Here is a 14658-nt window from a genome sequence, read left to right as displayed (position 1 = left end):
GTTTGTGTGTCTGTATGATATAGCAAGTCATCTATTTAGTGCAGGCTAGAGATGCAAATGAAACGATGCAAATTCATAGTCAGAATTAGATTCACCAAGTTATGGAAATGGTTTAGGTGGAACAGTTTAGTAAATGGTATAATAAACACCTGTTTTCTCTAACTATTACTTTGCATAGCCTGATCCAAAACAGTATCTGGTACAGTGATCCAGGATATCAGCACTTCACATGCTCCAACTTTTACAGGCAGTAGTAAAGGTAAAGGTAAAGGGACCCCTGACCATTAGGTCCAGTTGTGACTGACTCTGGGGTTGCGGCGCTCATCTCGCTTTATTGGCCGAGGGAGCCGGCGTACAGCTTCCAGGTCATATGGCCAGCATGACTAAGCTGCTTCTGGCGAACCAGAGCAGCGCACAGAAACGCCGTTTACCTTCCCGCCGGAGCAGGACCTATTTATCTACTTGCACTTTTGACGTGCTTTCGAACTCCTAGGTTGGCAGGAGCAGGGACCGAACAACAGGAGCTCACCCCGTCGCGGGGATTCGAACCGCCAACCTTCTGATTGGCAAGTCCTAGGCTCTGTGGTTTAACCCACAGCGCCACCCGGGTCCCTTACAGGCAGTGGACCCTACTCCAAATACTGTACCCTCCTATCATGAAACCTCAAACTGCAGTCTGCACACAAGGGCAAAAATGAATGGGGCTGGGGCATGGAAGGTGCTGAGAATCTATAGAGAGCAGCATATTACAATAGTTCAGTGCTGTAACAGATTTGACTGTCCTGTTGTGGCAAAAGCCAATACAGATTCCTAGTTGCCTAAATAGCTTGCAGCTTCCATGGAGGCCCAACTCCCTCCATGTGCTACACAGTCCAGAGCATCAAATTTGTTACTTTAAAAAATGTAAACTCTTTTCTGCTGGAAATTTTCAGAAGTAAGAAGCTTTCAGGGGTTCCAGCTCCAGGGAGCCAAGCCTCCCCCCCATATGTTTGCGTAGGAGCCAGCCCCACAATGTCCGCAAAATGTGGAGGTGAAGCATGGAGCTGATCTCAACACAAGTCCAGTGGGCTGCTCCTTCCCCCCTCCTCCTGCTGTGGCCCTCCACAGGTTTGAAATAGCCTTCTGCTGGTGGTGGTGGTACCACGAGGAGGAGGAGGAGAAGCTGCCAGCCATGAAGCCACTGGCTTGTTGTTGTTGCTGGTTGTTGCGCACATTAACTGGCACATGCTAATACCCCTCACAGTGTAATTCCATATATGTCTCTTCGGAAGGGTTCAGTGGGGCTTGTTCCCAGTCCCAGGTAAGTATTGTGCATAGGATTGCATCCAGTCTCATGAATAGCAGAAGAACTAGCAATGGGGCGTCTTAACAATGTATATGCTACTAATTTAGTTTCTCTTTTAGAAATAATCATAACCAAAAATGTGGAGGTGAAGCATGTGTCATGTATGTGAAATTTCAAAATACAGGTTTACAAGTGCTGATTTACCAAAATAAGGAAAGGAGAGACCCTCCTTTATATGATTTTCTGAAACAACTGAAGTTCCTTTTAGTAATTGGATGCACTGAAGCTGAAATTGATAATTAACTGTCTTTCAGCTTAAAGGATCATTAGAAAGTCAAGCACCTAGCCCACATAATTACTGTAACCTGACATTTTTCTTTTGAATTCCTTACCTCCTTATGCTCTGTGATATAAAATATCTTATCTGTGTCTCCAGATGACAGCTTTTGAGAAACTAATCCTTTTCTGAAAATATCATCTGCATCTTCCTAGAGATTCATTTTAAAGATGTTAACTAATTGGATTTAACCTACACTGTACATCTCACTTTCATTTTTCTTACAAGATAAGCCCTAATCTCCTGGCAGTAAATGTACAGGAACTGTAAATGTTACAAAGAAATATTTCTTAATATAACTGCTCTGTTGACTTAACACTGTGTTGCCCAGTTTAAATATAAGATCTGGGGCTGACCATACTGCCATCACAAGTGGTGGATACAGTCACTAGTAAAATAAGTGGGGAAACCCAGTGAATTTACAGTCATACGTCAACAATGATGGTATCAAGGAAGTATGATGGAATTAGTTGGGTAGCACTACAACCTTCATGAAATATCAACAGATCACCTTGCTGGTTCTGTGGCATGGCAAATGAAGAGGGCCATATATATTGTTCCTGCACTCGTGGCCAGATGTTTTGGACTACAACTCCCATCCACTACAGCCAGCATGGCCACTGATCAGGGATCATGGGAGGTGTAGTCCAACAATATCTGGAGAGCACCAGTTGGCTATGCCAGCTCTAGAGAAAAGTGCACACCTTTTAGGGGCCCTGCGACGAAGGTTAAAATATATTGATTTGATCTTGAAAGAAAATTACAATCAATGTGATCCCACTAGAGCACAGGTGTCAAACACAAGGGCCGCGGGCCGAATCCGGCCCGCCAGACCTCGTCATGTGGCCCGTGTAGCCGCCGCCGGCCGCCAGCCTTCAGCTTTTATTCTCGCTTTTTTTTTTTGACACAAGAAAGCCGCCTCTTCTGCGCAGCAGCCTACAAGCCAGAGAACGTCTGCCCTCTAGCGGCGCTGGCTGTTCTACACAGGAAACCTCCACTTTACATGTCCTTTACATAGTCCTACAGATACAACCGGCCCTTTGAGGGTGACCAAACTGCTGATGCGGCCCCCGATGAATTTGAGTTTGACACCCCTGCACTAGAGTGTGCGCATGAGGGGGACCCCAAGATTTTGACTGCCTAGGGGCCTCCACAGGGTTTAATTTGGCACTGCTGGAGAGATCATGATGGCTGAGGTAGTAAACACTGAGGGGATGGGAATAGAACAAAGCCACAAGAGGAAGAAGATGAACAGTCCATGTATTTTCAACAAACCTCTGCAAATAAGTAACATTCATTGTTGGATTTTGCCTGTAAAGTCAAGTGGATGACTCAAATATTTAATTTTACATATATGTGTGTCAACGTTATAAGAAATTCAGCAAAATACAAAGTTATATGACTTATACTTGGGGACAATTTGAAAAAGCTACTTAAAATGTTATTTAGGCTTTAAAACTGCTTGCTCCGTTCTTTCCAAAGTGGCAAGCTATCTAGTATATGCATATTATTTTTCCTATTTGATTTTTAACTTTTTAACAAACATGTAGCCCACAATTTATGATTACTATAAAACAGTGCTTACAGAATGTGTACAAAGTTTTACTGTCATTCTAAATGTAAAAATTGATGATTAAAGGCAAACACTACATACATGCATACATACACTACAGAAATTTATGAACTTACTGCTATTTGGATTGTCACCAATGATATGATGTCGGCCACTCCAGTACCACAGCAGTAATGTAGCATCACGAGAGCCAGAGACTATGTAGCAGTCTCCGCCGATATAAGATTCTGATCTTGCAAGGCAAGTGACTACATCCCAGTGGCCAAACACAATCTGAGTTAGCTTGCCTACAACAAAGAAATCTTGTGTTACTGATGTTTTTGTTTTAGAGCATTACAAATAGAATTGCAAATAACTGTAATGTAAGGCCTACCTGTTTCTGTGGAATAAACTCGAAAGCTCTTGTCCCAGAAACCACAGATAAGAATGTAGCGATTATCGGCTGTGACCACAAAACAATGAGCATTGATCTGAATGCTTTGATCCACAAGATCTGTGATTTGCCGTTTGTTCACACCAGAATTATTAGCTGCCGAAAAAGAAAAAGCATTTTCACCATTTAATTTGGGGAAGATGGACTTAATGGTAACATGGTTGTCCCAAGCTTTTAGAAATCTGAAACTAATAGAAGTAGAAAGAAACATCATAAAACTGGGAAGACAAAATGGCCATAGACTCACAACTAACCTCACAATCCAGAAAAGATTAACATGCCTTCAGACCAAATAGTTCCTGATGATGCATGTCTCAGGCTCCAAGGAAGGCAAAAAGACTTCTAGGGCTACTGATCAATCTGTCTCAGAGGAAATTGCTTCCTTATCTCAAAACCCACCCTTAGTTTATTTCGAAAATTCCCCTCTGAGCTACCCCAACCTCCTGTCTCCAGGGCTGGAATCATATGACAGCTAAGTTTATAGTGGCTAATTTAAAGCATTCTGCAGGCAATTCTAACCATATGAAGGTTTGTCCATTTGTAGTCCTTGGCCAAGTGGTAACATGGAAGCTGAGGGCATCATAATGACTGGCTCACTGCATGGCCATAGGGGAGAAAAGATGATTGTCTTTCCTTCAGGTCAGAACCAGAACATTAGCACTTTTTATGTATCCACTATGGGGTAACAGTTCTGTGATTCCACCCCATATGTGGTAGGTTTTGATTTCCAGATGAAGTGGGATGTGGAGAAGAAGCCTTAATTTGTCCCATGTAGAAGGCATCCAACAGGCTTTATAGAATGCAAACATCCCCCCCCCCATTTCCAGCTCATACTGCAATACAGTTTCCCTACCCCACCCCATCAACTCCTCTAGTGAATTATCCTAAAGTAAAAGAAAATACACCAAGGAAACATGTAAGTCTTTATTGTTGGGTCAGCTCTGTGCAACTTGGTTCATAAGCTGAGGGAGTAGGGTGATGATTGAGAAAGATTGCTTCATTGATCTGTTGCACATTGTATCTTGCTGACTGGAGAGGTTTCTTCACTGACACCTGCCTTTGTTTTCTTACACCTACATACCTATACGATGGGGAACCAACTCAAGCAGTTTACATTTTAGATTTGGTTTGTTTATATGGTCCATTGCCCCTCCCCCCTTGCATTAGTTGCATATCTTGCCTTAGCTTTAATAAGATTAGGGAAGCTTTAAATGTTTGATGTATTACAGTATTTTAATGTTTTTTGGGAAGCCGCCTAGAGTGGCTGGGGAAGCCCAGCCAGATGGGCGGGGTATAATTAATAAATTATTATTATTATTAAACACTAGCAATCAGAATGTGGCATAAAAAAGTTGCTTCCTGCCTCACTGCTATTATGCACACTTCAATTCAAATAAAAAGTAGTTTGATTGTCACTACTTATGGCCAGAGTGACTTTCATTGCAGAAAAATTAACACCTGCTGCTGTGCCAATCTAAAACCACTAGGCTAGTGCAACACCTTTAACGTAAATTGATGCAATTGTTAATTTCAATTATCAATTATTGTGCCCCATCCTATAAATGTTTTGCCAATTTCACAAATGTGAAATTGTTCATCTTCTAACAAAATTAGGCAGCTTTGTGGATTATACCAAATTATTCAGCTAAAATCCCAGGAAACTGTACTGTTTTCTCAAACAGGGTGCATAACCAACAAATGAGATTTGATGCATACTAGAACAAACAATGAATAAATTCTAACTTCAAGCGCACATAGCTGAGATCGAAAAATGGCCATGCCAACCAGAAAAGAGTTCTTGGTCTTATGGCAGCTCAATGAAAATGCCATTTCAGTATGCAGCAAAACAGATGGGCCACAGATTTAGGGCAGCCTTCTTCACACAATGCATAATTAATTTGCAGAGCACACAATGCAGTGATGGCTACTACATTTGATAGATTTAAACAGGGAATTTAACAGATTCATGGATGATAGGACTATCACTGACCACTAAAGCGACAGGTATATGGAACTTGCATATATACTTCTGACACCAGTTGTTAGAGGCAAGGAAGCAGGGATAGCTGTTATTTCTTTGATATTAAAAACTGCAGTGTTTTTCATTCTTTAAAGTCAGGGGTGGACAGTAACAAAGGACACTTCCTTATACTGAGGCAAACCACTGGTCCATCTAGCACAGAATTGCCTGCTCTGACTGGCAGCAGATCTCCAGGGTTTCAAGCAGTAGCTTTTCCTAGAGAAAGGAGGAATTGAACTTGGGACCTTCTGCATGCAAGGCAGATGGTGTATGGTCCTTCCCTCCTCCCTGAAGTCTTCTAATTCATTATGAAGCACATTCAATATGTTTTGAACACATCACGTTCTAATAAACAGATACTTTATATTCGCTGACATACCAATCAATGGGTCCATTTCAATGGGAAGATGATGAGCTTGATCCAAAGAATATCCTGGGGCTCCCCTGAGGCCTACATAGTAAAGGAGAGAAAAAAGCCAGTGAGGACTGTACAAGTATTATTTCACTTCGCTTTTATGGGTCTGCACTGCAGGGTGATCATGTTCCTATTTTTTACCTCTTCAGGTTAAAAAGATGGTTGTCCTACTTCAAACAGCAAGAAACCAAGGGAAGATGCACAAATATTTCAAAGTAGAAAAATGGACAGCATTTTGCACTACCTTCTGGCCCTGAGCCCACTATGGCCTCCTGGTTTCTTACTTGTTCCTGGAATGTTCCACTTTTCCTTAGGACATCCCTATTTTCATTGGAGAAATGTTGGAAGGTATGGAGTTATCCGACCCTCAAGCCGTCTGAAGGCAATCCTATACAGGGAAGGGTTTTTTTTAATGTTTAATGCTTTATTATTATTATTTTATATATATTGGAAGCTGCCCAGAGTGTCTGGGGCAACCCAGTAAGACGTGTGGAGTATAAATATTAAAATTATCATTATGAAATGATGACATTACCCCCTAGGCTTTGAGAGAAGAGGGAGGCCATTTGCTACCAGGCCACTGAAAAACAGTGTTCTGGGCTCCCTTTCCCAGGGAAGTGCTGCTTAAAGCAGAGGCAGGGAATCCTTTTCAGCCTAAGGGCCACATTCCCCAGTGGACCATCCTCCAGAGACAAAAGTGACTCCTAGTAGACTACATTGCAGCTGGGCAAAAGTCAGAGGTTGCCTCACTCACATACCACAGATCTCTCCATCCTCGTTCTAGGTAGGTAAGAAGGACTGTCACTGTTTGAAGAGACATTTAGTCAGGCAAAAGCACTCAGAGGGATTGGCCTGTGGGAGAATAGGCAGCCTGGAAGTGTTCTCAAGGAGGGTCTCCCAAACCTGAGGGTCTCCACCCTTGGCCTACAGCAAAGGTGTTGTGGTGTTCTGGACAAAACGGCTTAGAAAATCAGGCAAGAAGGGGACGGTTGGGCCAAGGATACAATAATGTTTTGTTACAAGATGGAGTGGTTCCAGGTAACCTGAGAGAGTGGCAAGACCGTTCCTGAAGAAAACTACACTGTACCCAAATATCTAATTTTTTTTAAAAAGATATTTATTAAAGTTTTCAATTTTAATACAATAAAAAAGAATCAAAAAAGCAAAAGCAAAAAAGTTTAAAAACACATAAAGTTCCCAGTACTTATTTTTCTTTCTTTTTTTTATTAAATATTTATTAGCATTTTCAAGAATTAAACAAGAACAAAAAATAAACAAGACAAAAGAAAAATACAAAAATACATAACAAAATTAAACAACAAAAAAAGACAAAATAGAAAAAAAACACATAAAATTACTAATACTTATTGTTCTTAACCTTATTTCTCAGACCTCCTCACACCTCCCCTTCTTGTATTCCAATTTAAATTATCAGTTCAGCAAGTCCTTAACTTATTTCTTTACCTTAATTTATACATTTATTCTAACATACCATTTTTTTACTTTGCTTCTTTTTTCCATTTCCTCCATTTGTTTTTTACAATCTTATTTTCAATTAGTTTAAAAAAGAAGAAACCAATTTTACCTTATTAAAAACACACATCAATACTTATCCCTCATTAATTGTTCTTAAACCTTTTTCCTAAAGTCGACCAAAATTTCCCTTCCACGATTTACCCAATTTCCTTACCACTAATTAAAAATGAAAAGAAAAACAAATTATCCTTATGTACCCTTTGGATTCCCAACCTCCACCCGCCCTTTTTCCCGGTTCCAGTCCCCGACCAATGTCCATCAGTCTTTATGTTATTTATTTAGCCTGGAGACCTCACATCTGAGGCCCTTTTATTTCTCTCAGTTCCTTTCTGCCGGTCTCTTTGATGGTCCTTAATGTTGAACCCCAAGTCTCGAAGGGGCTCCGGCCCAGCAGAATCCTTGTTACTTCCAGCCAGTCTTCCATACTTGAACGCAAAGCCTATGGGGGGCTCCAACTCTTGTTTCAAATTTCTTACAGATCCAGATGTCCCCAAGGCTCCAGCTTTCACCTTCCGCAGATTTATAATCTCCCATTCAGACCAGGCTTTCCACATCCAATTTTTATTGTCCTTTTTTATCATCATGTCAGGCCTCATATTGTAACTCTCCTTTAACTCCTGCACATCTCCTGCTTCTCCTTCATTTTCTTCAAAAACAGCACCTTGCTCCATCATTTCTGCACTTTCAGTTTCATTTACTTGTTCAGTTAAGTAGGCTTCCTGTTTCAAGTCCTTATCAGGCTCAAAACTGTTGTTTACTGTCCAGTGTAGTAGTGATATCTTTGTAGACATAACATTGTATTCATCTTTCAAGTTTCCCAAGAGAGCGAGTGTTCTATCCAGTTCTGCTTGAAATTTACGTACTCCAGCCATTTTTGTAATGTAGTATCCCTATTACCCCTCTAGGGGGATTTTAGTTCCTTAATGTTCCTTTCAGCTCAAAACCAAAAGTCCAGTTATTTTGTATCAGCCCTCGTTATTTTCAAATAAAACAACAAAAACAGCAGAAACAATGTTCTCTTTTTCCAGCTGGCAACTAGCTGACTCGCAGCTCTCTTGACAGCTGTCAAAATCTTCCATGCAACAGACTTTCTCTTAGGACGTTCCCGGGTCTCGGGGGGGGGTGAAATTTCAGTCCCCAAATTCTTTTTATCCTCCAGTAAATCCTTATAGTGTCAAAACCGTGAAATCAAGATCTTTTCACTAAAAAACAGGTTCTCTCGACCTTAGTTGCCCAGTCCTTTGCTTTAAATTGTTTACAAAGAGGGGGGGTGACTTCCTTTTTAGCCCCTTCCCGCTCGTTCCAAATCCAGAATTAAGTTTTTTAACGTTCCAATCTCCGTATTACTCACGGGTTTATATTTTAGAGTCCAGTCGGTCTTGGAAGAAGTTGGCGCTCTCTGTCTATGGCTTGCGGCTTCACTCCGTAGGCGAGGGAGTACTCTCAGCACCACGCCTCACCCTGCCTCCGTTCCGAAGCCTTTAAAAAGGCTCCGGCGCGGATTGGGGGGGCGCAAATGGTGCCCGCCGAGTCTCTGTGTTCACAGGCATCCGCGCCTGTGATTTTAAGGGTCCCCGCTTCGCCGCAGCGGCCAGACCCAGACGCTACGGAGCCGATTCCCTCCGGAGCTCGGAGGGAATCCGCCATTAAACAATGGCGCCAACCCGGAAGTCCCCCAGTACTTATTTTTCAATAACATATTTCCTTGACCTCCTCATACCTCCCCTTCTTGTATTCCAATTCAAATTGTTAGTTCAGCAAATCCTTATCCGTAGTTTTTAACCTATTTCTATTTAGTTCATTTTAAAAAACCAATTTTGCCTTATCCAAACTTAAACATCAATACTTATACATCAATACTCATTCTTAAAACGTTTTTTCTAAGGTCGACCCAAATTCCCTTCCACGAATTCCCCAATTTTCATACAAATAAGAAAACAAAATAAAAACAGAACATATTGAAATTATGTACCCTTTGGATTCCCAAACTCCACCCCCCCCTTTCCCGGTTTCAGTCCCCAACAAATGTCCATCAGTCTTAATCTACTATCAGCCTGGAGATCTCACATCCGAGGCTCTTAATTCTTTCTCAATCCCTCTCTGCCGGTTTTTTTGAAAGTCCTTAATGTTGCACACCAAATCTCGGAGAAGCTCTGGCCCTACAGGATCCATGTTTCTTCCAGCCAGGCCTCCATACTTAAAAGTGGAGCTTGAATCTTGTTTCTTACTTCTTTCAAGTCCAAATGTCCCCAAAGCTCCAACTTCCACCTTAGGCAAATTTGTAATCCTTAAGTCTTCAGATCTCCACATAAGGGGATCTCTCCATTTTTCAGTCTCCATTTCAGGCCAGATTTTCCACATCAAGTTTTTATTTTCCTTTATTACCATCGTGTCAGACCTCAAGTTCTCCTTTGTCCTCTGCAAAGTTGCAGCTCCTCCTTCCTTTTCTTCAGGGACAGCATATGTCTCCTTCTCCAAATTCTCAAAGCTCTCAAGTTTCTCTTTTTGTCCAGTTGAATAGACTTCCTGATTCAAATCCTTATCAGATTCAATAATGTTGTTTACCGTTGAGTCCAGAGTTGTAACATTTGTAGCCAAAACATCAATTTGGCCTTGTAACTTTCCCAAGAGAACAAAGACTCTGTCCAATTCAGCCTGGATTTTCCCTCCTCCAGCCATTCTTGTAATGCCCCAAAACCCTCTCTAGAGGGATTTTGGTTCCTTAATATTCATTCCAGTTCAAATCCAAAAATCAAATTAGTTTGTATCAGCTCTTCCTTGTTTTCAACAAATTGTAACCAAATTGTAACAAATATAACCAGCAGAAGCAACAGAAACAAAGTTCTCTTTTTCCGTCTTGACAGCTAATTTGACAGCTGTCAAACTCTTCAGTACCTCATCAACAGGCTCTCTCGCGGAGCACTCCCGGGTCCGGGGGGGTGGCACTTCAGCTCCCAAACTTAGCTCTTTATCCTCCAGTTAAATTTCTTATACTGCCAAATCGTGAAATTAAAGTCTTTTACCAAAGTAGAAAAAAGAAGGTTCTCTCGACCTTAGTTAGCAGGTCCTTGCTTTAGATTATTTACAAGACGGGGAGACGGACTTCCTGTTTGCGCCTTCCCCGGTCGTGCCTGATTCAAATGAAAATTTTCTTTACAATTCCAATTTCCGTACTACTCACGGGTTGTTACTTTAAAGTCCAATTGTTCACAAGAAGAAGTCAGCGCTCTCCGACCATGGCAGTGCGGCTTCACTCCGCAGGAGAAGCAGTCGACTCTCAGCACCGCGCCACTCACCCCGTCCCCCGTTCCGAAGCCTTTAAAAAGGCTCCTTCGCAGGTCAGGGGGGGCACAAATGGTGCCCGCCGAGTCACCAGGTTCACAGGCTTCACCGCCTGTGATTTTTGAGGGTCCCCGCGTCGCCGCAGCGGCAAGACCCAATCCTGCGGAGCTGATTCCCTCCGGAGCTCAGAGGGAATCCACCATTAGTCGATGGCGCTAACCCGGAAGTCCCCAAATATCTAATTTTAGACCAGTGGAGTTCATTGATAGCAGTGCTGCTGGTGATATGTACTTCTGATGAGGCAGTGAATGTGCTGAAACAGTGTCTGATTGTGATAGTGGACTGGACAACAGCCAACAAACTCAGGCTTAATCCACAGAACACTGAGATGGTGCTAGAGGGGTGTGCAGCCTGCTCTAAACGGGCACACAATCACTCAAAAAGCTTGTCTGTAGTTTGGGGATCCTTCTGAAGCAACTGCTGTTGCTTGAGGCACAGGTGGCCTTGGTGGTGAGGAGTGTCTTAAACCAGCCTAGGCTGGGGGCTCAACCACAACCCTGTCTGGACAGGCATAACCCGGCTGCAGTAATCAATGCTCTGGTAACCTTAAGATTGGATTACTGCATGTGCTTTATGTGGGAGTGCCTTTGAAGAAGTTACAGCTAGTGCAGACAGGCTATACTGCCGACAAGCTCAGGGAAAATTGATCATGTAACATTGCTTTTGGCGCAGCTGCACTGGTTGCCTGTACATTTCCAAGCCTCATTCAATGTGCCTCTCCAAATATGAACCTTTGGTTGTTATGTGAGGCCCTCCCCTGGGTGCATTCTCAGAGGGTGGAGACCACTGGAAGGTCTTTTCAGTTGTAGCTCCCTGCTTGTGGAATGCTCTCCCAAGTAAGGTCTGCTTGGTGCCAACATTGACATCCTTTCAGTGCCAGATAAAAGCTTTTCTCCCAGGCATTTGACGCATCACAATAAATGTTCTGATGTTTATTGATGAAATGTTTTCTGCTGCTGACGTTTCTGCTGTTTTGATGTTTCTGTGTATGGATTGCTGTTGTGGTTTTATTCAATAAATAAAAAGTCAGTAAATGATAATAATAAAGTATTTACTTGAATGTATTGTTTCTGATTTTATGCTAGGTTTTTGGCTCTAAACTGTGGACTAGATATAGATAACCCTTGGGGTCCCAACTCTACAATTCTATGATCCTAAGTTGCTTAGAGAGGTTTTGTAGTAAGTAAACAACAACAACAACTAAAACAACTGAAGTATAGCAATAGTCCAAATAACATCTATTTGCAACTAAAAGAATTATTTGTGGAAAGTTCAAGACAAACTCTCTTTAGGGAGACATACCTACTGTGTTGTGCCATCTATTCACTGCAAAAAGTCGGCTGCAAGTCACAGTTACCACGGCAGGAATAGTAAGATGCGGAAGCGTGTTGGCTGCCACATGTGTGACAGGAGAATTTGATGGAAATTTGAGAACCATTATAACATCCTGCTGCATCTGATCTTTAAACATAAGTGGACTCTGTGGAAGGAAACACTGTTGAGTAGAAAGGAGAAGAGAGCAGAAGAAAACAGAAGGGATAACACAATTAGTGAAGAGGTCTGAGGGGAAAATAAGGTTAAGCGAATCAGGAAGCATTTGCACATACAGGGGGAGCAATGTTATATGCACATCTAAGCTACAAGAACAGGACACCAAAACCAGCAAAGCTATTGGTGGAGCATTACACAAGGGGAAATAGAGAAGAGGTATGGTTAAGGTCCATTGGGTTATCATTACAGGGTGTGAAATGATAAAGTCAGCATTAACAGAAAGAATATCTCAATAGGTACAGCACTTCATATAGTGACAGTGTCAATCAAACAGAAGCACCACTTACATCTTTCATAACGTTTACATTATCTATAATGCAGCGGCTGAAAAAACAACCAGTTAACAGTTTCATAGAAGCCAATGGCAACACTGATTTTAATGGCACCCACAGGACAAAAAAACCTACACATTTTAAGAAGAAATATTGGACTGTTGAAAATGGCAGCCCCATGTGCATTATGTGGTAAGTATGCATGCATGTGTGACTACTGTTTCAAAAATATATTTTTTTAAAGAAAATTCTAGTGTGGCTCCCCAAGCCCATGGAAACCCATGGACATCCCTTGGCTATTTGGGTTGGAGGCACATGTATGGATAAGTATATAAACAGCTATTTTTGTCTTTGAATAACAAATAAATAAAATGTTTGAAAACTAAGAGTGATGAGAACACTGCTAATGAAATTTGTTTTCAGAAGCATTATGCATTCTAAGGACATACAGGATTTTTAACAATCTTGTCCTTAATCTAACAATGTAAACTGCTTTTTATATTAAATAAAAGATTTCAGACAGCCTTGATGACTGATATTAACTGCCTTCAATTTTAACCTGAAGATTGCCACTTGTCCAGTTTTAATTGTAATTTGTTTGAATTAATTGTGGGATGTATCTTAATTTATTGATCGCTTGTTTTATGCATTGTCTTACTTGTATGATGTTAGCCGCTCTGAGCCCAGCTTTGGCCGGGGAGGACGGGATATAAATAATTTATTATTATTATTATTATTATTATTATTATTATTATTATTATTATTATTTAAAAAGGGGAAAGTTCAGTGCTGCCAAAATTATTACTTATACTATGTTTCCTCTAAGTTTTTTTTTAAAAAAACTGTCAAAAACACTATACTTTGGAATTTACTGAAACTTTATTTAAAAAATCCTGATAGTTATGATGTTCCAAACAAAGAGCAAAAATAAAAACAGATCTCATTGTTTCCAGTTTTAGGTGAATAATGGATTTCTTCTTCTTCTGGAATAAATACACAAAAGAATGGATAGGAATGATTTGGGAGTTCAAACTGAAGTTAAAAGTGCAGACTGTGTCCTCTCCAGAGAGTGGGCTGGAGGTTTCCCACATGATTTGAACTACAATTCCTCACTTCTGACAAGTAGCCAGTGTTCATAAATCACATAAATCATTTCCTAATGCTGCATTCTCTTCTTGCAATATGATCCCCACCATAAGAAAATCTTCTGGGCTTTTTTATTTTGCACAATAGTATTCATCAAATACATATTCATGATGATAGGGACTTGTTAAAAGAAAACCAAGGAATTGGGGAAAACAAAATCTGTGACTGTCAAGCCACAAATTTACCATTATACTATAATCATGCCATTTATCTGCACAGAGTAAAACATACAGTGTTTGTGGGGAACTCAGGGCACATAAAGAGAAAGTGTTACTTAAATTGGTATTTTATGACCTATAAAGGATCCTCCGAATCAGAGGAAATAAATTCCCAACAAGCAGTTATATCTCACCAGGTGCATGGCAGAGCTCCGAGGCGGATGTGGCTCAATAAGCAACTGAGATGGCGTCTGTCCAAAGTTCTGTATCTGTGCCTCCATGGCCTGCAGGGAAAGGAGAGTGATTGTCATAATCAATATGCATCAAAGAGATAGGTCAACACACTCCTTGACAATGCAAGCATATCCCAAGTCAGCCATGAAAAAAGTCCAGAAAATTCACCGGGTGCTCTTCTCCCAGGCTGCAGACTCATCCAAGTGTTAGTATTTTGTAGACAAGCTTTGCTTCTCCTTTCAAGCATGCTTCAGTTAACCAACTAACCATTCCTATTTCAAGTAGCTGGAAATGCACGTGAAAATGTTAACCTGTGAGGACATGCAGTTAAGGTCTTGTGAGATTTCTCTGCACTA

The 14658-nt window shown here is 41.2% G+C and overlaps 1 protein-coding gene across 6 annotated transcripts in view; it reads right to left on the bottom strand.

Annotated features, from left to right (window-relative positions):
* The window catches only part of NBEA (neurobeachin), a 359299-nt gene that overhangs the window by 13546 nt on the left and 331095 nt on the right, over positions 1-14658 (bottom strand). For all 6 annotated transcript variants that reach the window (XM_053386038.1, XM_053386039.1, XM_053386041.1 and 3 more), the window contains 5 exons: positions 14263-14352; positions 12244-12436; positions 6028-6099; positions 3569-3724; positions 3312-3482 (listed from right to left, as the gene is read on the bottom strand). In XM_053386038.1, coding sequence (XP_053242013.1) covers positions 3312-3482; positions 3569-3724; positions 6028-6099; positions 12244-12436; positions 14263-14352 — 682 coding nt within the window. The remainder of the gene's footprint in view (positions 1-3311; positions 3483-3568; positions 3725-6027; positions 6100-12243; positions 12437-14262; positions 14353-14658) is intronic.

This window comes from Podarcis raffonei, chromosome 4, assembly GCF_027172205.1.
Source record: "Podarcis raffonei isolate rPodRaf1 chromosome 4, rPodRaf1.pri, whole genome shotgun sequence".
NCBI classification, from domain to species: Eukaryota; Metazoa; Chordata; class Lepidosauria; order Squamata; family Lacertidae; genus Podarcis; species Podarcis raffonei.
The sequence above is the reverse complement of the archived record's forward strand: the minus strand, read 5'-3'. Positions and strand labels throughout refer to the sequence as shown.